This window comes from Xiphophorus maculatus, chromosome 23, assembly GCF_002775205.1.
Source record: "Xiphophorus maculatus strain JP 163 A chromosome 23, X_maculatus-5.0-male, whole genome shotgun sequence".
Lineage (NCBI taxonomy): Eukaryota > Metazoa > Chordata > Actinopteri > Cyprinodontiformes > Poeciliidae > Xiphophorus > Xiphophorus maculatus.
The window spans coordinates 10,296,800-10,321,072 of NC_036465.1; the positions used below are offsets into that span (position 1 = coordinate 10,296,800).

General features: G+C 37.9%; 1 protein-coding gene across 1 annotated transcript in view; it reads left to right on the top strand.

Annotated features, from left to right (window-relative positions):
* Window positions 1–4,850: 4,850 nt before the first annotated feature.
* Window positions 4,851–24,273, top strand: part of LOC102230847 (glycine receptor subunit alpha-4-like) — a 66,276-nt gene continuing 46,853 nt past the window's right edge. The window contains exon 1 of the mRNA XM_023329108.1: window positions 4,851–5,224. Coding sequence (XP_023184876.1) covers window positions 5,157–5,224 — 68 coding nt within the window. The 5' untranslated portion in view covers window positions 4,851–5,156. The remainder of the gene's footprint in view (window positions 5,225–24,273) is intronic.

A 24,273-nucleotide genomic window follows, 5' to 3' on the forward strand; every position in this document is an offset into this window, starting at 1 on the left:
AGTTTGAGATCAAGTTTTTAGAGCAAAATGTCTGCTTAAGTAAACAGTGAAGGCCAAAAGGATTAGGTTTAAATGGGTTTAGGGAGATATTTATGTATGAGAAGGGGTAAGATATTACCAGGCACGCTCCTCATTTAATGGTGGATAGTTCTTGAAAAGGTTCATTCTGAAACCTGAGAAATCCAAAACAAAAATACCTCAATTTATTCATTTATCCTTCCTACAATGATACTCCTGTGTCATCGCTGAATAAGAACATCCTTCTAATGATATCACGAGTTATTTAAAATTTCTAAGATGCTTAAATGCATTCACATGAATGTTATATAAATCAGGGTCTTGTAAAAATGCATTTTAACCATTTTTATTTGAGAGTTAAGTGATGACGGAAACATCTTCAAATTTCAAAATGAGAACATTTTGTATATATATATATTAAAAAAATAGACTGATATTCAAGCCCATCTTGTGTGTGTCAACTGCACATGTTCAACTACTGGGTAAAAACTGAGTATTGTTCTTTACTTTACATGAACCCCTTTACCCAGAAGACAGAAACCTTGACCTTGTGAATATAAAAACAAAATTAATTCATCTTTACACAAACTGCTGTGAACCGAATTTCACAAATAAATAGGACATGACTGTTGGGAACAAAGAGGAAAAGATTTCAAATTCAGACAGCAGCAACAAAACTCTCGTCTCTAAGTAAGTTGCTCAGAACCATTTTTAGTATAATCACCTCTTTAGGCTATTGACAGCATGGACCACTGCACATATCTTTTTGTATTCCCTCTAAACCAACAGCTGTGCAGGATGTGTCTTTACTGTGCAGCTGGGGATAAAGACGAGGTTAGGGCCAAAAACTGTGTACTCTAACCACAGGTCTGTCCCTAAGGGAGAGAATTAGAGATTTTGTGCTGGGCTAAGCAGCCATTTTTCAGGGGCTAAAGGTATAAAAACCCTTGGAGGTACAGCCTACATTGTTGTGCTTGTTTGCAAACAATGGCTGGAAATATTGGCAGCTTGATATAAAAAAAAGATTCATAGAATATTAATTTTGTAATAGTTTTTTCTCTCCTTGAATTTAAGCAATGTCACCTAAGCATCTTAGAATTGTATTAAATGTCATTTAAAAGTCACAAATGGTATGCAGCCATTAATGAATAATGTATCATACTGTTTGCATTTGTTCAAGCAGACATATAAGTGTTTTTGTCACAGCTGAGCCAGGTTTTGGCCCGCAGTCTTTCAAAGTTCCTCTTCTCATTTATGCTCAACTTTCTCAGGGTTTCATCATTGTCCTACCTGCAACTGAAACCTTGATTCTTTTCTTTTTCAGCCATCCTGTGGCATATTTGTTGCTGTGCTTGGCATCCATTGTCCTGTTGATGACTCAGTTTGAGCCACACTTTGGTAGACAGAGGAGATCCTGAGAAAATCTGTTACTGTAATGTGTTCTGGTGCTGTGGTTGAAAAACAAATTACCTCAGTCGTGTTATTGGTGGTAAAAGGTGCTGATAAGCTTCACTTTGGTCTCATAGGTCTAATGGATATTGTTCCACAGGTATTGTGGTTCATTTTGATGCAACTTTGTTATGTTTGTACAAGCGTGTCAGAACACTCTGGTAAAAGACATCTTTGATTTCAACGAGTTTTATCCAGGTTAAATAAAGGTTGAAGAATTATCTTTTTCCTTGCAGCCCTGACAAACTAGCAATACCTGTTCATTCTCAGTATCAGTTAAAATAAATGTTTTATGGCCTTTTTGGCAACTGCTTCTCTAACTGCTGAAGTCTTTTCTTTTTGTCATTGTGGCACACATCCTTCTATGTTTAAGCAAAGCAAAATGCCAGAAGTACAGCTTTTAACTCTGCAAAAACACAAAATCTTACCAAGTATTTTTTTTGTCTAGTTTCTGTGGCATCTTGAAATAAGACAAAACTAGCCAACAACTAACTTTTCAGCAACATATAGGAGCTTGTTTTAAGTCAATAATTCCTTAATATTGGTTTTTAAAAGAGTTACTGTTTTACTGGCAGAATGTTTCACTTTTAACAAGACATTATTTCCATTTTATAAGTTGAAAACTGTTCCAGTGGAACTAGTTCTTCTTTATATAAAAAGAAAGATCAATGTTAAGAAATTATTGACCTAAGTCAAGCTCCTATATATTTCTGAAAATTTACTTAAAAGATAGTTTTGTCTTATTTCAAGTGTACTAAGACACTTGCCCTTGAACATAGACGAAAATGCTATGAAATGCATACATTTATTTTGTGTTTTTGGAGTGCAGCAATTTGCTAAAGATGAAATAATGAGGCAGAATTGATTACTTCATCCTGGCAGCTAATTTCCATCTAAAATCCTGTGGAAGCAGTAAATGTATCAAAACTTGTTTTTCTAATGACTGTAATTACATAAAATCCATGAATAGTTTTAATTAGCAACTTCAAAATGAGGTAAATATAATGAACAAGAATGCATGAGATGCACTCCAAAAGCTCTCAGCCTTAACAGGTAGCGTTTCTTCTTAACCCCGCAGTAAAGAGCATCACTGCTAGACTCCACTCCAGTTTATTGTTCAGATGGATACTCAGGTATTTATATTATACTAGTTCACCATCTCAATGTCAGTTCCCTGGAGTTAGGCAGCAGACCACTTGCCACAGACGGCAGTCCCAGTTTCAAAGGTCTAGAAAGAATTTCCATGGAGGAGTTACATAGAAGTGCAAATGTGCAACTCTGACATCTGTTTACTATTTAGCTGCTCTGAATCACACTTCTCTTCATAAACAATCAACCAAAAATTGTAAAACTGAGTGATTTTTTCAGTAGATTTTTATAGACAGAAAAATATACTGTATGTGTGAGACGGAGACTAAAAAAAAAAAGGAGGAACTGTTGTTTGAAGAAGCAGAAAAAGCTCTTGGTTGACTCAGCTGATCAGCTCCGGGACAATCTGAGCGTTCACTGTAATCACAGTGACCTGAAGCAACTTGAGTGCTCCTTGCTTGAGAAAATAACGGAAAAAGTTATGTGGCTGTGGGTGATGAGGTGAGAAAAATGTAAACCTACAGCTTGTAAGTACAAACTCAATGCTGCAAAGCATGTGCTACAGTGTACTGTTCCGATAAATTAACAAATTGTCTTGTTTGTCTTCGAAGGTAAGAACTACGTAGACCCTCCATCCCTCTTTACCTCCATACATAGTGGTGACAAAAGACAAATTAGATCACTGACATGGCTTTTAGTCATATTTTACTTGGCTTATCACACACTGCTTCAGTTTGTGTTCAGCATCTTAAAACCTTGGGATCAGAGTGCATTATTTTACTATTTTATGTCTCATTTTACAAGTTGTGCTGTTGTTGAACTGTTATGTCTATTTTGTTTTTACTTGTTAAGCATTTTAAAATGTATTATTGCTGGGAAAGTGCTACATAAATAAAATCAAAGCTCTGTTTAGGCTATTTTCTAGTTGTCACTAAAAGTAGTTTCTTTAAACAGCTGGTATGAGTACATGCAGTTCAGACATGTGCAAGCTGAAACCTAAATATTACAAGATAAAATATGATTGCACTTGCAACTCTACAGAATGGTGACTGGAGACATGAAGCAGAAACGCTTGGGCACCCTCAGAGTAATGAAAAGGAAGACAAGTTTGAATGGGGTTTAATAGTCATTTCCACATTGTCAGCGCTGCTGTCCTTCATGAAAACCTTGTGGGTGACAGCAGCCTGCTGTAAGCAACATACTTTCTGACTCCAGATACCATATTTCATATCTGGAGCATAGATGATTGGTTTTTGAAAACCTAACTGAGGTCATAGAAGTCTATTTGTTAATTTACTAGGTGACTTTTTGTTGCTTTCAATGAACTTTGAAAATTGCAGCATTTGTATGAAGCTTTGGACTTCAATAATACTGTTTATTATATTTTTTTTATTTGATGCCTGACTGTTTCTACCATTCCTGCCGTTTAAGAGTTAAATGTTTGCAACATCCAGTACATATATGAAACACAAAAATGTCCACTATAAATCTGACATTTGTTGGTACAAATGTCCTCTGACTGGGTCGGTCGTCAGGCTGGAAAATGATTCACATGTATAATTTTAACTCTCATCTTACCAGATTGAGAGGTCAGAAAGCCCTGACAAAAATGAGGTGATTTCAACAGCAGCTTTGGTAGAAATGGGTGTAATTTTAAGGTTGCTTTTTCATTTCAACTGAAGGCTGAAACAAAATTCGACAAAAAAAAAAAAAAAGAATCAGTAAATGTTTTACAGTGAGATTCATTTAAAAGGTAACAAACAGTTAACTGCCTTTGCATCTGCATGTTTGTATAAATTCAGATTAGCCAGACCAAAAGGCTATAGCCAAGACAAAAGTGGGCAACCATCTTCTCAAAACAATTACATCCACCATTGTCTACACACTTATCAATGCAGAATCACCAGAAAGCTGATGGATGGGCTTGTACCTAATAAAGTGGCCAGTGAGTGTAGATTATTTTTTAACAGGATATCCTTCAAAAGTCATTAAGCAGTTAAAGCAAGTCTTGATTCACAAACACAAATTTTAACATAATCTCCAACCACTACTTCCATCAATATATTTTTAGGTTTTTTTTATTATCTAAGATTCAAATCAAGTACAGCAAATAATCTCACCCCAACTATTCCTTAACCGTAATTAAAAACGAACCAGGCTTCATAAAAACAGGGGGGCGGAAGGAGGAATACGGGTCTGTTCCTTTAAATCTTCTCCACTTTTAATTTTTTTGGAGCGAGGGAGGGAAATACGGAGACAAGGGAAACCAAGCAATGTTAAAACACATTCATACAGACAGTGGCGAGACGACACTCCCCTTTAACATCAGCAGCAACACTCTAACAGACTGACCAGCTCCCGTTCAGCCGCCAGAAGCAGAGCTCCCGCTGCGTGGATGCGTGGAAGACCCCCTGGTCTGGTTGGAAGGGGGAGAAGTTTCCCCAAAGACGAGTCTGGATCCAGCTGAGAGACGATGCCTTCTTCCTTTAGACGGGTCTCACAGGTGGCTCTGTGGATTTGCTGATTTTTATTTTATTTTTTAAAATTTCTTATTTTTCCAAGTTATTCAGCGGGGACAGGGAGAGATTCTGAGTTAGAGGATGCTCCCACAAGTCATTCGGATTTTGTATGTCTTGTCTTTTTGCGTCTTCCAAGGAGGCTTCATCAGGTAAGAAGATTTAACATTTTTAAGCGATGCGAGTTTTCTTCCTTTATGTTTTTTTTTTGGGGAATTTGATTGGCACAAACTTTTTCGAAATTGGACATTAACTGTGCGCTATTTAAAAAAAGTATTACTTATAAACAGTCCAGTTAATTTCTCTCAGAAATCATATATGGATTCAATGAGATACCAAGAGGAAAAACTGAATTTATGTTTAATATTTTGATAACCTGGAACCATGTTGAGCGTTTTTTTTTTCTTCCAGGTTTTTACCCACACAGAAATCACTCAGCTCCGAAAATACACCTCTTCGGTGACTTAAGGAAGCGTAGTCGCTTAGAGAAACTTTAGATATAATATTACTTATTATGGTTGAGCAATATGCTCACTGGGAAAACGATTACTTCCCTTCTAAGCCGCAAATCCTTGTCTTGGTAATTAGATTTTCTCTTCCGAAAGAATAAAATAAAAATAAAAAAGTGCTGATTTTGTTTAGAAATGCAAATATGATTTTTTTTGAGTACAGTAAAAAACGGATAAACACAAACTTAAATGTAATTATATTTTCTTTTATCAAAAAAGAGAAAAATAATGAGAAAAATAACATAAGTCTGCTAGCAAAGTGTATGCTTCAATAATGGGTGACGTCACTGCCCATATATGGGTGGCGGTAAGTACGGATCGGTATGATATCCCTTGAATTAAAAAGACGCATCTAACTCTTCAAAAATGTTTATTTATTTTTATGTAGCTGTTACTATGCTCTTGTTCAGGGCTGTACTGCGCTGTTGCTGCTTTGCAGCAAGTAAGTCATGGGTTTGAATCCGAGCCTGCATGTGGTCTTTCTGCATAGATTTTCTCCTGTGCATGCATGGGTTCTCTTCGGGTACTCTGGCTTCCTTGCACAGTTCATAATGTTACAGTAACTCTGTCCAATATTACCATTAGGAGTATATGATTGTGATCCATGTGATGGACTTGGGGTGAGAATAAGGTGGTAAAAACAATGGGTGGATAATTTTGCCTATATGCACTTTTTTTGTGGTAAAAAAGAAAAGAAAAGTGGTTTGACACCTTTAGGGTGCACAGAAGAAACACTGCCTCCTACAGTCTCAATGTATAATGGTTGCAGAATCAGGTGCCTGCTTAGAAATATAAAAATCTTTTTTTTTTCTATGCCTGTCTTATACATTATCGATTTGAAACATGAAAAGAAATCCAGTCTTTTCATGTTTCTTTCATTCTTACCTGCCTTTGACTTTTTTAAAAAAGTAAAGATATCTTGTATTTCAATTTAATATTTTCACTTTTTAAAATAGAAATCACACTACCACTTTTTTTTTGTTTCTCATGAGAACATCCAATTACCAAAACACGCACAGACCCGATGCATAAAGAGCTTTGCAAGACAGAAAGTCATACTGGGGTACAAGATCTGAAACCCCAAATTGAACTTCAAACTGAAATGAACTTCAAACCCAAATTTAAATTTAACTTGTGTCGATAATTGTGGCTCAATAATTTAAATAATAAAGACAATTTATTTAATGAATTCAGTTTGAAAATTGATGGCCATACCATTTATCAATAAATCAAGTTTAATTGCACAGCACATTTTAGCACCAAGGTAGTTCAAAGTGCATTACATCATAAAAATAAGTCATAAAAACATCTTACAATCAGCAGTTAAGAAACCTACATGTCCTTTTTGTTGATGTCATCCTAAAAATCATCAATACACATCAAATATATTGATCAATATTCTAGTGATTATGGCTCGAAAGCAACTCTAAACAAGTGGGGTTTTAGCCTTGATTTAAAGGTATTCTGTGTTTCAGTTGTTTTGCAGTTTTCTAGAAGTTTGTTCCATATTTGTGGTGCATAGAAGTTGGATGTACCAGTGTTCATGAAAACCTACTAATAAAAACATTTTAGCTACGCCTGCCAAACTCGGAGACATGAGAGTGTCTCAGGCAGGACATTTCTGAATCACTGAGCAGAATTTTCTCTCGTGCCTCAGATTTGAATCTCTTTAGTGGGCATTACAGTAACTTCTGTACATTGTGCTTTAAGCATGGTAGATGGGAGAATTTTATGAATACAATAAATTACAGTTGCTGTTATACATGTATTTATACATGTATTTATCTGTATTTGCTTTTTCTTGAGGCAAAACAAATGAGGCATAACTCTGTCGTTATACAGTGTGTCTGCAAATAAAGTTTAAAAAAAAACATTCCCTCCCCTCTCCCTCCCCCTCACCCAACAGACTTCTTGTGGCTTTGATGTCAAGCAGTGATGTCACTCATCCTGTCTGTGACATCACAGGCGACTGTCTTTGTATTCTCAGATTCCACAGAGAAATGCATTTGCAGTTTAAGGTTTGAAAGAGAAAGGAACAATGGAAGAAAAGAATTTATTGTTGACCAAAAACCAGAGTTTGGAGAAGAGATTCAGGAAGCTGCAAGAAGAACAGGACAGCTTCAGAAGACAGTAGAGAAACTGAGGAAAAAACTTGAACAGCTTAATTCAAATAATGCAAACAACTTCCAAGCTGAAAATAATGTTCTTGATAACGCCAATGAGTTTTACAAGGAGCAGATTATTAGATCAATTAATTTGGAGCTGTACAAAGAAAGAGAGACCATTTACAAGCTTAGATGGAAACATGATGCCATTGTAAAGGCAAATGTACAATTAAAACAGACAGAGACTAAATTGATAAAGGATTTTGAGGATTTATTAAAACAAAAATCTAAATAACTGAACTGGTGTCAAATAGAAAACGAAGACCTTAAGAAAGAAATTGTGGCATTGAAATTAAAGACTGAAAAAATACAATCCAGGGTGGCAGAAAAGTCCAAGGAGGTCCCCCAGATTGAAAAGAAAACCCCAGAAGAGACGCCAACAATATTGCAGAGAGTTGGACGTACTTTTATCCAAATGTACCAGTCAGGAACGTTGAGATATTGGGTGCCACCCTGGATTTTTTAATTTCTGAAGAGGAACTTTGGAACTAACCCTTCGTGTTAGCAGTGTTGTATAGTAACGAAGTAAAAACACTTCACTACTTTACTTAAGTATATTTTGGAGTACTTCATACTTTCCTCGAGTATGAACATTTTTGATGACTTTCACTTTTACTTCACTATATTTCCGAACTTAATTGCGTACTTTTACTCCGATATATTTTCAATGTGTGGTTTAGTTACTCGTTACAAAAAAGCGAGAGAGAGAAACGCAAGTGTTTTGACCCCACTTACTGATTGACTGCAACAAAGTCGGTAGCCTACTTGTCTGGGCTTGTTCACCACCACCAACAGGATACACCTGTTTCTCTTCTCCCATTAAACACAAAACAAGTGTCGCAATCAGCAGCAGTCACATGGAGGAGGAGACGCAGACCACAACGACTGCTGGTGGCTCCAGGGGTGGTTCCACCAGCTGGTGATGAGAGCCCATGGCCTTATGTAAACACAATATACTCTTTCTTGGGTGTTAAAGATTAGTCGTACCACATGCAGTTTATGTTATTCCTGCCCGAAGATGTGGAAATTCTATCTTACAAAAACTCCCCGTCCAACTTGAAGAAACACATCGAGGTAACGTCTTATGAAATGGTTATAATCCTCCTGTTTCAGTAACTATAGCTTGGTCACTAGGCACTATTGAGAAATCTTGAGCATAACGTTACCTGTATAAATGAACTTTGTTTGGCATTGTTTCAGTTCCACACGTGGGGTATTTAGCTTAGGCCTAATGTTGACTGTAGCAGGCTACCTAGACTCCTCTGTTCAAGGGGGGACGGAAGCCATAGCGATAGTAATTTAGACTGAATTTAACGAATAATAATCAGTTGTAAAGCAGGTTAAGTTAACCTTGTGGTATAGGGAAAGCACCTAATTTTCTTAACTAAATGATGCCTGCAGGTATATCTATTAGCAGGTTTAATTTTGCCTGCACTTGGTTGTGTACATTATTTTAAGTGTATTTGACAAGTTTACCAAAATATAAAAAATGTCATTCAAACTGCATTTTTCTTGTTTTACTTTTTTACTTATACTTTTCATTACATTACTTGAGTATATCCATTTTTACAGCAATTTCCATACTTAAGTACAAGACGTTTCAGATACTTTAAGACTTTAACTCAAGTAACATTTCAGTCAGTGACTTGGACTTTTACCAAAGTCATATTTTGGAGAGGTACCTATACTTTAACTTGACTCTGAGATTTCAGTACTTTATACAACACTGCGTGTTAGTCTGGACCCATGAAGTAGTTCCCAGTCTCAAAAAGTAGCGCCTCCAGCCTCTGGACACTACGCTGACAGACACAGCAAACCTTCTTGTAGTGATGTGACGTGATGTGCCGAGGCTTCGAGGGTGTGTCGAGTAATGGAGGGGGCGTTTCCGTAAAGCGCGTATCGAGGCTTGCTTCATTTAGGGGAGGAGCCGAAAACGATGACGTCCGAAGCCTCGCTGCCTGGCTGTACCACGTGACTGCTTCGGGAAGTGGCTCAGAGTTTGGCGCGGGGTTTGACAGCTTTAGAAACCCCACAGGCTCCATTCAAAATGTGGGTTGTTGTAGGCGAGTTGCGGTCAGTTGAGAGAGTGGATAGAGTTTTGATAGTTTGAATAGCAGCGTTTGGATAGTGGTTATTTAGTTTGAGACAGTTAGTTTGGTGTGTTTGGAGAGTTTAGGAGAGAGAGATAGATAGATAGATAGGAGATTTAGGAGCACGAGGACAGGATAGGAGAAGGATGGAGCCGGCAAGAAAGAGGAGGATTTCCCCTCCTCTTTCGATTTCGAATTGATAAGCCTTAACAAGGTAAGGTGAACTGAACATTTGCAGATGCATTACGTTTGCTTATGAGGAACTGTATTTTTTACTGTTTCTTATGTTCTGTAAAGGTGAGGTGTTTATTGTGCTCCAAGGAGTTGGGGTACAATAATAACACCTCATCCATGTAGTGTCAAAAAAGAGAAATCGTTTGAAACCAAAAACTGTGGAGAAATTGTTGTTTCTTAATAAAAATGCATGAAATCATCCAAGTTACACAAGCATTAGCCTATTCACTACCCCTCCCTAGTTCCACAAGCACTTTCACTGTCCTCTGCCTGATTAAGCCCATGCCATTTTTCTAGAGTCACAGAAAAACTTTATTATACAACATGCCATGTCACATGACACTACTATTTTGGGAATAATTACACACAGAGGATACATTCAAACAATATTTTATTATACACATATGTGTATACATAATTTATGTAGACAAATGATTTCGTCCTACACCTTTTGTGAAGTCATTCCCAAGAGCCATAATAGACAAAAATTCAATGCATCACACGTGTTAAGATACAGCTGGCTGTGATTATACACCTGGCCAGTAGGTGGTTTTGTGTGCACATGAAGCCTCAAGAAATGAACCCTTTCTCGAACCATTTGGCTCAAGTGGTTCAATGCCTCATGAGGCTTCATCTCACCATCACTACCTTCTTGCCACAGCTCGCATTGATGTGCCATACTGGATGAGTTGCACTACCTGAGCCACTTGTGTGGGTTGTGGAGTCCGTCTCATGCTACCACGAGTGTGAAAGCACCACCAACATTCAAAACATCAGCCAGACAGCATAGGTACTGAGAAGTAGTCTGTGGTCCCAACTGCAGAACCACTCCTTTATTGAGTGTGTCTTGCTAATTGCCAATAATTTCCACCTGTTGTCTATTCCATTTGCACAACAGCAGGTGAAATTGATTGTCAATCAGTGTTGCTTCCTAAGTGGACAGTTTGATTTCACAGAAGTTTGATTTACTTGGAGTTATATTGTGTTGTTTAAGTGTTCCCTTTATTTTTTTGAGCAGTGTAGTTACAGCTTCTGAAGAGGGCAGCGACATGCCTGACAGTAATGATTCTGATGATGATGATTGTTAGGGCTTTGATGAATGGGACTTTGAGACCAGCTGTAGAAAGCTGGGAGTGTACTGCATGTCTGATTTGAGAGTTTCTTTTGAGTAAAGCTTTACAGTAACTTGCTGTATCTTTGGATATTTTCAGATCATTGTTGCAATAATTACAAAAAACAATACGAGTTTTTGTTAAGGTTGATATATTTTGCAAGATTAGTGGAGAAGCAGTCAACATGTCCGAATATTTAAATTTTTTTTGTCGATTCGTTGGTAATATTTCCACGAACACTACAGTTCAAGATTGGGTAAGTGATGTAGAAAAGACAGCAGCTCATGTACACATTGGAAAACCACTGAATAAACTAAATAAGACATTGATCAGCACAATGTTATGCAAATAATATAGTGAGGATGTTGCACAGCACTCTTCTACACAGGATCTGTGGATAAATTAGCAAAAATGCATTTGAAAACAAACCAATGATGGGGCCTTTGTGGTTTTGTGTTTATTGCGGGTCGGTAATAATACAGTCCACTAGGATGTTTTAGCACAAAAATTTGCTAGTCAAAGAGAGCTGCATTCAAGTATAAAAATTGAAGGCTTAGTGGAAGGAAAATGGGTATGGTTTAAAAGGTGGACAAACATTAGTTATGTCTGTGGCATTTGGAAGATTGTGAAGAGATTTATAAGGCAACAGCTAGAGACAGGGCTTCAGGAATAGCTTAAGATCAATACCTCCTTCTAGCTAAACTAGTTGAAGAGGTTTTTTTTGTCAGGTGACTATCTCATTGCAGCAAAGTGCTTTACTTTCTTTTGGACAAACTAATATGATTAGCAGTACTTCTTTTTGTCAGAAAATCCTGCAAATAAGAGTTGAACTTTGGCCATTTAGGTTTTTCTCTATATTTGTGCAACTGGTGCATTTATCAACCTGTTGTGTTTGAATTTAATTTTATTATACAGCTGCAAACCTTGCTTACAGGTTGGGGTCAGTGTGACTTTGCTTCTGGAGGCAACAAGGGAATGCATCAGTCAAGGTGTGTTCAGTATTTCTCGGTCCAGACGCAGAAATATATCTTGATTTTCTGTTCATCATTAATTTTCACTTGTCTTAGCCTATTCTCCTTTCCTGCTTTCCAAACTTCCTTAGCTTCTTTCTTTTCCCCACTCAGTGCCAAAAAACTTTTTTGTTCACACTGAACACTTTCCTTATTTCATGCCCTGCCACCCTCAGGTGTGAACGGAAGGGAATTAAGATCTGCATAATCCTGGAGCGGAACAGAGCCGTGACTCTGTGAACCCAGGGGCGAGGAGAGCAGCTCTCAGCCTGGAGAGGCAGTCAACTGACAGCACCTCCTCTGAGAAATTATATGCTCTCCTGCTGGCCTTCCTGCTCACTACATGAGGGGGGGAGGGAGCCACAGGGAGGCAAGCAGGAAAAGGGGAAAGATTAAGGAACGAGGGCAGGTGTAAAAGAGGCAGAATCAGATGGAGGTGGGGAACGGGAAAACATTGAGAAAGAACCGTGCCGAGATCTATGCGAAGAGAAAGCTGAGAGTTTGGCATGTTTAGCTGCAGGCAGCGGTTAGAATGGGGCTTGGAGACGGAGAAATGTGGCACAGGCTGGGAAACGGAGACAATGTGAGCAACTGGAGGCGGAAGAAGAGACCCAAAATAAGAAGCTCTCTGCCGTTTCTGATTGTACAAAGCAGAGCTCGCAGACTGGAAGGACATAGAAGTGTTGGTTGCCTGTCAACAGGAGGAAACGGGGACAAAGAAATGAATATTACAGGTCGCATCGAAGTTAAAGTATGCAGTCTGAGAGGTTTGCGAATGCAGACTGCATGCATCAATCTGTGTGTGTGTGTTCAAAGAGACAGTGTTGCACCTTGCACTTCATGTCAGTTTAAATTCAGTGCCAGCTGAAAGGGAAAAGCTGAATCTGTCTGACTTCCTTAGTTTTTTCAGCCACTCGGTTGATTTGTTGGAGAAGAATCTAAGCTTGAATCAAAAAAATTGAAGCACTTTAAGAATATTTTTTGAATTCTTTTAGAGCAGAACAGTGTTAACATGTTAAATTATCTGTAATTTCCTGGTATAGTTACATTTTCCCAGAGGTGTGACCAAGTCACTGTGTTGCAAGTCTCAAGTAAGTCTCAAGTCTCTGTCCTCAAGTCCTTGTCAAGTCTCAAATAAAGACAGGCAAAAGTCGAGTCAAGTCTCAAGTCAGGAACCTTTAATTTCAAGTCATTTCGAGTCGTTTTTATTGTATTTTTTTTTATAATTTGCAATTATACATAAAATTCAAATAATAGACCATTTGTTCGTTTTAAAATATGTATTTATCTCAAATGATAGAGCATGTGTAGCTGAACACAAAGTATAAAAAACATTTTTAAATTGGACCACTTTATTGCCCAGTTCTGTTAAACTTGATATTCAATAAAAAAAGACGAAAATGCTGACATTTCCACAGCACAATACAAAGAACCATAACAGCAGTTTTTTCCTCTTTTCTCTGACCTGTCAAAACAATATATTGTCAATATAATTTCCCAACGTAGATATCTTCAAATACACCAACCATCCTTAGATGATACTAGACTAGTGATGTGTCGGTCACTAACGATCCGGCTCTAAGAGCCGGCTCTTTGAAGTCAACGATTGGAACCGGCTCCACAATGGGAGCCGTTTTAGGATCCTATTTGGGAGCCGGGTTTTTTTCTACAGTATATCGCTGTCTCTCCGCCTCCCTGTCGTTGTGCTTGTGCTCTGCAAGTGCCAGAGCCGATCGTTTTTTATTGGGGCCTGCCATGCAAAGCAATGGCAGGAACCTATTACTATTGTCGGAGAAAGTGTTTCTTTCTTCTTCTTTATTTTTCTTCCGTAACCGTTAATGCGGCTCGTACCGCTGGGTGCACACCTACAAATGAGGTATCAAAACGTGCAGAAAATTCACGCCATTCCAGCTATTACTTTTGGTGGGATTTGGGCTTAACGTGGCGACATAATTCGCAAAAAACTACGAAAAAAACCCCATTATAAGTCAATGGGAAAAATCCTAGAAATACCCTATTTTTGAGGATTTTCTGTGTCGTCACAATTTCACCTAGAAATGCCATTCAAATTTCATTTTGTAGATACGTCTGTGATCTCTTCGAAAGTGAAGACGGCTCGTCGATACCAGTTACGGTTTGTCCACAATTTGCCTCTAAGCGACCCAAAGTTTCTCATTTTTCCTAAAGTTAGAGTGCGTCTCTGGCTGCTTAGAGTGAGAGATGAAGACAACTTTTTCAGCCCAAATCATTTTTGAAATCGCCATCACGCCCACAAATATCGCACGATTAGTATCACAATCGGTCCTGACATTGATACGCCTGTCTGCTCCGGTAAAATGTTTTCGAAATTTATCTAGACCGTACGGTTTTCTGTCACGGTGCTTCAGAGCAAAGTCATGCGACAGGATTTTCTGAGGCTGTCTGAGGCTCTCTCCCATGTATTTGAATAGAATTTCAGATCTGGGCACAACATTTCTTTCTCTCATCGCTGTAAATGCTCTGACTGAGGTACAGATATGAATCTCGGGACTATAGCAGAAGACACATTGCCCTCTCATACGCTCGAAACGCTTTTCGAATATGTATTACGGTTCCCGAACACGAAGGATTTGTTTCCAATGCTTTTTTTCAGTAAAACGTGTAGGCTCAAACACACAATTGTGTGTTTGAGCATGTATGACTCACAGCTCACACCTGCTGAGACCATTATTTACCATGGCAACGGAACTCAAGAGGCTATTGGCTGGTGGTCAGGACTACAAATACGCATCGCTGTAGTTCTATCTATCCTCAGTTGAAACAGATCAGGACTGAGAACTGGCCTTTAGAACTACTTGCTGCTATGGGCTGTATATAACTGATTTAACTCAGTAACTGTTACACATGGGATTAGTTTGGAACTTTAAAATTAAGCATATTGAAAATTTCAAAATAAAAGCCCTGAATATTTTTACATGACGTAATTGCTCTTTTTGGCTTTATTTGACTTTTTCATCCAAAGCACTCTTACACGTGGTATTAGTTCGGAACTTTAAAATGAAGCATACTGAAAATTTCAAAATAAAAGCCTTGAATATTTTTACATCAGCTACTTGTGTTTTGAGCATTATATAACTATTTTCACCCAAGGACTATTACGCATGGGATTAGTTTGTCCCTTTGAAATGAAGTTTAACAAAACTTCCAAAATAAAAGCCTTGACAATATTTTAAATCGTACCGAATGGTGCACGTCCACCTCGCTTAACGTTCTTGCGGTTCTCCGCGTGCCACTGATTACGTCGCGGCGTTCTTTAGCGTCGATGCCGATTTGTAGTGACGACGCCGTGCCCAAACCCCACGGGCGCGCCTCGGCAGGCCCCGGCTAAATTTCTTCCGAAATTTTCTAGTTTTTTTTGTCCTGCGGTGCCTCGCTGTCTCTCCCCCCCTTCTCCCTCTCCTTGCGTGTTTTGCTCTTCTGCCAGTGCTACAGCGGAGAGTTTTTTTCCCTCGGTCGGTCCACTGCCCTCATGTCAAGCGTGTGCTCCACACATCTGACCAATCACACATAACACTGAATATTATTTGATATTTGTATTGTGGCACCTTTTCTGTTATGAAGCTGCTTTGATACTTTTTCGTATTGTGGTGGGTGTTTGTATTTATATTTAACTGTTTAATTTATTTTAAGTTATTTTTGTGGAAGTGGTGCTATTTTGTGATAATTTAATTGGTTATAATAAAAGGTTTATTTATAAGGCATTGTTATGTGGCATTTTTACTCATCATAAGTGCTTAACAATGTCAATAATTAAACAAAATATTATAAAATTAGGTTTAAGCTATTAATTAATTAATAATGTCAAAAATATATATGTGGAGCCGTTTGGTAGCCGAAAGAGCCGGCTCTCCACAGTAAGAAGAGCCATTAGAGCCGCATCTCGAAAAGGAGCCGAAATTCCCATCACTGTACTAGACCCGGCTCATCATCATGATGGGACAGAGAGACTCTGTTCCCTGTGTTCAGGTCCAGAATCTGCTTTCTGTTCCGGAGCCCCGCTCAATATCCACCGGCTTCCTGAGCTAACACGGTGCACATTATTTGTGGAGGCATTTGAAGGACCGGATTTATGGTAAATAATCACCAATTTAACCCGGAGTACACATGCTAACACGAAGTTAGTGTTAAGGAAATATGATTATTTTAGTGCTTAATACAGTTAATCTTAAAAGATATATGGAACACTCTTATTTTGAACAGGTTTGTGTTGAGCATTTAAAACTAAACCAGAGGGGTGAGCATTCAGAGGCACAGGAACCAAATGCAGATTAAGGGAGATCTCTCAATGGGACCCCCACTGTGAGGCCGGGCCACAGGCGAAGCCATAAAATTAGCATTTTCCTTGGGAGACAGAGACTTTAGATTTCTCAGGTATCTGTGAGGTCTTATCTCAGGTCGTTCTGTACTCAGAGTGACCGTGGGAGCCACAGGGGGTCAGGGCCAGCTATCCGCTCTTTTGTCTCGTCAGAAGACAGATGTTCCTTTGATCTTGGCTGTAGATTGAGGGGAGTTCCAAGTTTCTCTGGGAGCTTCCAGTTGGTCAACAAGAGGAATGCCTAGAATGCATAAATTAAATAGAAAAACACCCACTCAATATAAAATCTAGTGTCACCACTGAATTTGCAGAAAGTTGCCACTTTTTTGCTTTTTGCATTGGCTCTCTCTCCAAAGACGTCTTTGCTGTTTGTTTGTCTTTGTTTCGTGTTTGTTTCCCCTTGTGTGTCTTTATTTTTATGAGAAAAGTGCATGTCTCTGTTCCTCTGCAGCTTTGTTGTTGATTGCTTTGTATGAGATTAAACTCTGTGATCTGTGACGTCAACACGCTTTGTTGTTGTTTCGTTTTGGCAGCGCGCCGCCACTCGCCAAGGACTCGGGAGAAAAAAGAGGAAAGAGCCAAAACTTTTTGTCCAAAACTAGCGTTAAATTACCTCTTTTTTTACATTAGCTAAAGTCAGCTATCTTACAGCAAAAGAAAAGTGCCACCTACCGATCTTTGTGAAGCTTCAAATGCCGGACAAAGTTGGACGTCGTGGCATCTCCATCCGATATTCTCTTCTTGCATGTTTTACAAGTTGCAGTTCGTTTTTTAGTCGAAAGTTCATAACCTACATAGCCAAAAGAAATTACTCGCGGAAGCATATTCGAGCGGTTATTTCGTATTTCGTTCCCTGAGCTCTGTAGCTTTGCCGCGTTTTTTTAAACGTCCAAATCCTGTTAATTTGATTGGTTGTGCTGCAGCTACGTACACATACATACATAAGGAGAGAGGAAAACCATAGTGACGGTCTGCGCATATTGATACGGAATGAGTGAAATTAATTAATGACGCCACTTTATAAATAATGTGTTTTAAATTTTAAGACTTTGAGTAAAAAATATCAAGTCTTTTCAAGTAAACAGCTTCAAGTCGAGTCAAGTCCCAAGTCAATGGCATGAAAGTCAAAGTCAAGTCCGAGTCTTTGAGCTTTTTTTCAAGTCAAGTCTCAAGTCATGATTTTAAGGACTCGAGTCCAAGTCATGTGACTCGAGTCCCCACCTCTGCTTTTTCCCCTCTCAACATTAAATAAAGTGGCTTTCAGCCATGAAAATATGATTGTACCAATAGTGTATTTTTATATAACGCTTATACGTTGTGTATAATGCAGCTGTCTTTGTATACAATGCCTCAAGGTGACAGTTATCAATAAATGAAGAAAATGTGACCTTACAGAGCTTGGGCGTTTCTTCAAAATTATTTAAAAGATGGGGCAGAAACTGGTTTCATAGAGGCTGGAAGCAACACTGAAGGAGCTGCAGAAATTTCCTACAAGGGCTGGTTCTTGACTACATGTGACAGCAATCACAATGCCATGGCTGAATGACTCTTTATTCAATACACAGAAACAACACTGAGCATCACCAAAGAACTCCAAACAGGTGGCGGCAGCGTCATTAGTTTTCCCTTTTTTAAAAAATATGGTTCCAAATATCTATCAGTTTTGACCTTAACCCTTCAGTTTTCTGCTTTAATGTTGAAGCTAAATATGGACTTCTTAGATGGATTTTACTTGATTGTTTAAATATATAAAGTTGAAGTTTTGGTTGTCGACTGTTAAGGATTCTTAATTTGAAGAGGGTGAAGACTGTTTAATGACTAACAGACTAATGTTCTGTTTCTTCACGTCACCTTTTTCCCCTGACCCCATGGACAGCAGTGAAAATGATACAAGTGTAAATGTAAGGACATCATAGATCCTGTAAATTGTCAAAATTAGTAATTGAGGTTTGTAGTCTTTCAAGGACAGATATAATTTATACTTTAGTGATTTAGCATTAGCCAAAATATTTGTGATTAGTGCTTTAGGATTAGCACAGTTAACTTTTTAGGTAGCGATGTCCTGCACTAATAAATGGCTGCCAGCACTTTAATGGTCTACAATTCTTTACATTTGAAACGTTGCACCTTAACTTAAAATGAAATTGCTCAAATTGCACATCCTGCTGCAGTGTAGGATGCTTAATAAAAAATAGTACTGGTCTAAAACTTTCCTTTTTACTCATTTCATAAGTATGTGAACTTCACAACAGATGAAGGACAAATTATGGAAATGCTTCCACGCTTGTTATCAGATATGTATCTCTTCATTGGTGAATTGCAGAGTGAAGCAGTGGTTTGCCTTGGAACGAGAGACAGATAATCTCAACAGGCAGGCTGTCCTTGCCTCTAGCCAGCGAGAGATCACGTTTCACATCTGAAATGGGTTTATCATCTCATTGAGCTGGGAACTCCTGAGCCTGATGCTTCCTTCAGAGAAACGTTGTCCTGGGGGAGGCTTTTCCTCTTAACTGTAAATGTTTTAAATGCTTCTCCACTGATTATAAACCCAACGTCATCATATTTTCATGAAATACGGCCTCGGACAGAATTGCTCGAGTTATATTGCAGAGATCTTTAGAGATCATCAGTAACACAAATGGGCTAAACGAACAAAGGACTTGTTTTTTTTTAGAGTTTAACTGAATTTCAGACACATAATATTTCTCATTTTTTGGACTGCATAGAATATGTTTTTCTGTGTGGCTTCTGTTAAGAAGGAAAGTTATTAGGTTAGCTTAAACTTTTGGAAAAAGCATGGCTCTCCTCTCCTCCTGTTAGCCGGGTCGCAAACGGATCTCGTCACAGCTGGCAAGGAGACGGCAGGCACAATGACGTCACAGATCACATAGTTTAATTCATACTAAGCACCGCATGAATCCGTTAACAGAGCTGCAGAGGTACAGAGATATACATTTTATACAGACAACATGAAACAGACAACACGAAAACACATAAGACAGACAAAGGCGCCCACGTGGAGAAAAGATGAAAAAAACTCTCCGTTTGCTTGCTGACCTGTACTTTTTAAATGAAAAAGGTGTTTCCCTATTTAATATATGCAGTCAAGGCGTTCTGCTCTTCGACCAATTAGAACTCCCTCAGGCCCCCAAAGAAAGTTGGGACTTCCTGATTTATAGCAAAGGTGTCTGTTTTTTATCTAAGCAGAGGGCGGACTACCCCGTGGTCATCTCTGCCTGATACGGAAGATCCCTGGCGCCAAACGTCCTAAGATGAGATTTCACAGACACCTGCGTAGCCCCCACTCCCATTGGAATGCAAATTTATTGCTCTGTTGTGTCAATGGGGAAGAAAAGGCCCTGCTTCCCCCATGCTCCACAGAAAACTGTTCCAAATAAAGTGTTGGCTATCCCTTTACAGATGTCGTAAGATTAAGTGTATTTTAGCATTAAATAATCATTTTCCTTAGCACTTCCTAGCCTGCTAGAATAATAGCCTTCAGGTTTGAAATGGGTGCCTCTCTTATTTAGAGCCTACAGTCATTCAAAGAAATTCAAGTTGGGAATAGCTTTGTTCACAGTAGAAAAATAATAAAATATCACATTACAGATAAAAACAACTTTTAGATTGTCTTGATTTAAAACAGCTGAAATAAGCTTGATTTTAATAGTGCTTATATTTTGACGATATACGATAAATTCCAACCCTACTTCACTCTGATAGTAAGTTTTTTCCATCCCATATCGTATGTTAAAGATCTCAAAGAAAAATCTGAATCGGCTACAATATTGACAATAACTGCAGGTCAAAGCCTCACAAAAACTGGAGATCAGAAATCAGTGCATCTCTTGCGAAAGAACCAGAAAATCATTTTGCCAGCAGCTTTCACTTACAGAATGAAGATTTCTTCCTTCCTCCATTGATAATGAAGCTTTTGTGTTGTGAGAGAAAAACATTTTTATTTTATCCAGTTTTAATGAGCAAAATATTGCTTGCTTGCTGAAACTTAAATTCCTTCTGGACTCGGCACATCAAAATAAGCCTGTTCGTAAATTAAGAATGGAGTATGTGCCTGAAATGTTAAATCTATACACAGCATAGCCCATAGCTGTACATTCCTGTGAAGAGCCTCTGAAACACCTGTTAAGCCGCAGAGAAAAACACAGTTTCTCACAGAAAACATACTGGAAGGAAGTAAACACAATTCAGGAAATGTATAAACATCCAGTTACGAGACACAATCTTTTTGGAATGGGTTTAATTAAATTTAGATGGTTGTCCCAGCTGGTGTAGTAGCATTTGCTCTCTAACGTGATATCTAGAGGCAAATAAATATGGAAAAGAGCCGCTTTGCAGAATATTCGTTTTGTTGTGTAAAAAAGGGGGGGAAAAAACATGCCACTGGCTTGTATTTTAAAAAAAAATACATTTAATTTCAACGTGCAAACATTTGCATATCTAAAACAACTGAAGCTTTAAACACAATGTCTATTTTGTTTTTGTCAGAGAAAACAGGAATACCACTCAGTGATTTCTCCTTGAGTTGCGCTCAGACATTTTTTACCAAAATGCAGGAAACTCCCCACACACTCTGTTGATACACAGCAAGGATTGCGTGAACAAGGAAAGCGTAGAAGAGGAGCAGATGGGATGTTTACGTGAGTTAATGACTAAAAAATGAGCCAAGTAGGACGAGGGGAGTCGAACAGACGGTTTGCTCTCCACAGCCATCACAGCTACGAGCAGCCCTGGTGTACTTATCAATGAACTATGACGATGAGAGACACGAAGAAGATTCATCAAAAGATAAAGAACAACTTGGTCTGTTTCTGCTTCTTAGCTTTAAAATCCACTGAGGATATGTGCAAGATCTAATTGTCTCCACTTTCTTAAAAAACAGTTAACCTTATCATGCCGTCTGCTCATTCTTTTAGGAAAGTATTTTTATATTCATCAAAAGTCCTTAAATTTGGCATTGTAAGAATTTGTAGTGCTCAAAATAAGTCATTGCATCTTTCATTTAAACTAACCTCCATTCTTGGTTTTGTAGCAAATAGGATTTAGTAAAAAGGAAGCTGTAACCACACCTATTTACAATCTTAATGATCAAAGCGCCTGACACAGATCGGCCCTTTGCTTCAATGAACATTATATTAGTGATTGGATTTGTAGTGGAGATGACAGGTTGCTGATGGGGCTTGGTGTTAGGCTGACATCTCAGGCTAAGAACCATGAGTGATTGTTTTCTGCCAAATATGATTTTTCTTTGTTTTTCATACATGAACAGACTTTTTTGTGGACCTACAGTTGATCTTAACACACAGCAGCTGACTTAGATCATGTTAGTATCCAAAAACACAAAGAACATTGAAAAAATAATCTTCTCAAGTGTCAAATACCAGCAAATTGACTTGATTTACTCATATTCAATGATTAAATAATACACCAGCTCATGATTTGACAAGACAAAATATTACAAATATTTTACAGAAAACTAAGAATCCCAATTTTTTCACAAATGGACGGAACAATTTTACAAATCACAAATAGGATAAATTAATCAATAAAAATGCTGAAAACTGCATTTTAAATAAGCTGAAGGCAGTGTGCAATATTTTAGTAAAGATTTGATTTCTCTTGCCGTTTCAAGTTGGGTCTCATCAAAGTGAGGAACAAATACCCAAAAAGCAATTTGAACATCTCAAACTGATTTCTCTCAATTCAGTGTAAAATAATCCAGCTCAGGTTTTTCCTTTTAGGTATTTTAGACCCATATTCCTTGAAAAGGGTGAAGTAGTCACTAAGCACCTAATACATCACCCAGTTTTGCTAAAATTTTCTGGTACTTCCATCACACTGATTCTCTTTTCCTTCAACGGCCTACAAAGAATAAACATCATAGGAAAAAAAATGATTCTCCAATATTGTCTTCCTCTAACATTTGCAAAAGTGATGTTCCCAATCCTGATGCAGCAGAACACTGTGAATTTCACACCATTAATCCTACAACACACTAATCAGAAAAGCATCACACTTGCTTCCAAGACATGTCAGGAGTTGATGTTTCACAAAATTCCCTTTTTGTCTAATGTTCACTGGAAGACAACAAATAGCGTAACAACAGTTTCACAGTACTTATGAAACATTCTTGTCCTGCTTTTTGTCAATTGGGCGGAAAATTGATTTTATCCTATATATCTTCTAACCTTAAAAATAACTATATAATATACATACTTTAACACTCTCACACACATACATACTAAATCCTCTCAACTAACTGCCTTCACATTATGGTCTGTGTTTTAATTTCAGGGGTTTTTTTTTACTTATCACATGTTCTGCATTTATGTGATTTTTTTTCTTCTCTTCATTCTGCTCTCTGCAACCTCCTACACACCTGTTCCTAAGTTGCTGTAATTACTGCACCTGCACCTGATCACACTTATTACTGTTTGTCAGTCCGTAGTTTCTGATTCAGTTACCTGAAGGGAGTTTTTTCTCATCCTTTGATTTTCTAAATATTAGCTTAGATTTATATTTTCTTACACACAATTGGATTTAGTTTTTTCCAACTAAATTCCTAGTTGGAAAAAATGCATCCTATTGTCTGTATATGTTCTTTCCACAGTGTTATTTTAATAAAAACAAGCTGCTGCCATCATAACTGAAAGCTCTGATGTGCTGCATTGTGCATGACGTGCTTTTGCTTGGAGATCACATCGACACATATTAAAACAGTAAGCAGCACAAAATGGAAAATTAGTGCAAAGATACTGACAAATACCCAAGTTTAAATGATTAAAATATATAACTCTAATGTTGAAAATAATTTATTTTTGCCTGAATCAGTTTAAGAATATCACTGAATTTTACAGTTCTCCTTTGGGAGGATTAAACTTCATTGTTTTGGTTTAATCTCAGATCTCAATTAGAGTTAAAGAGCTCTGATAAACCCCACATTAGATCTGCTACCTCCCCAGCACTAATGAGAAATTAGACCAAGATGGTTAGTATGACGAGAAGGATTAGGATCCCGTCTCTCATGATAAGATAAAGAGATAAAAAGAAACAAGGAACTGGATACATTTATTTTTTATGCATCCAGCAGACAAAAGCTGCCTTAACACTTTGAATTGGCCTTGTCTCACTTTATTTAGCCCATTTCACATTATTTTTGGTCGTGGATGTTGGTCTCTTTCTCCCATGAGGCTCAGCTTTTTCCAGTCACGGAGAATAAATTATGCTACAAGAAGGAAATTTGTCTTTCACATTGGATAAAGTTGTTTTAGAAAATGTAAAATTGTTTCCTCTTTGTGTCTTTGACGGTAGAGTTGTGCTCAGACCTTTTCGCAACAATGCATCCAGTCTTTGCCAGGAAAAGTTCAAATAAATGCCAAGTACTAACACAAGCAACATTAGCCAGAATTTCTTACCCTTATTTACAAATAGTATAACAATTTGGTAGTTAAGTTATAGAGAATCATTTCTTTACCATATAATGAACCCAATACTATTTAACTTTCTTGACAGAAGGTATTAAAGCATAAAAGCTAACTTTGCTGCCTGAATTTACGGTGGTCAGGGTAGCTGTGGCTACTATGTAGTAGTTTACTACCATCACTGGGTTACTGTGTGCTTGAATAGGTAATTGAAAGTAGTGCAAAGCACTGTGGAGTCCTCTGGAATAAAGCACTGTCAAAGTACAGGTCATTTATTGTGTTTCTGCT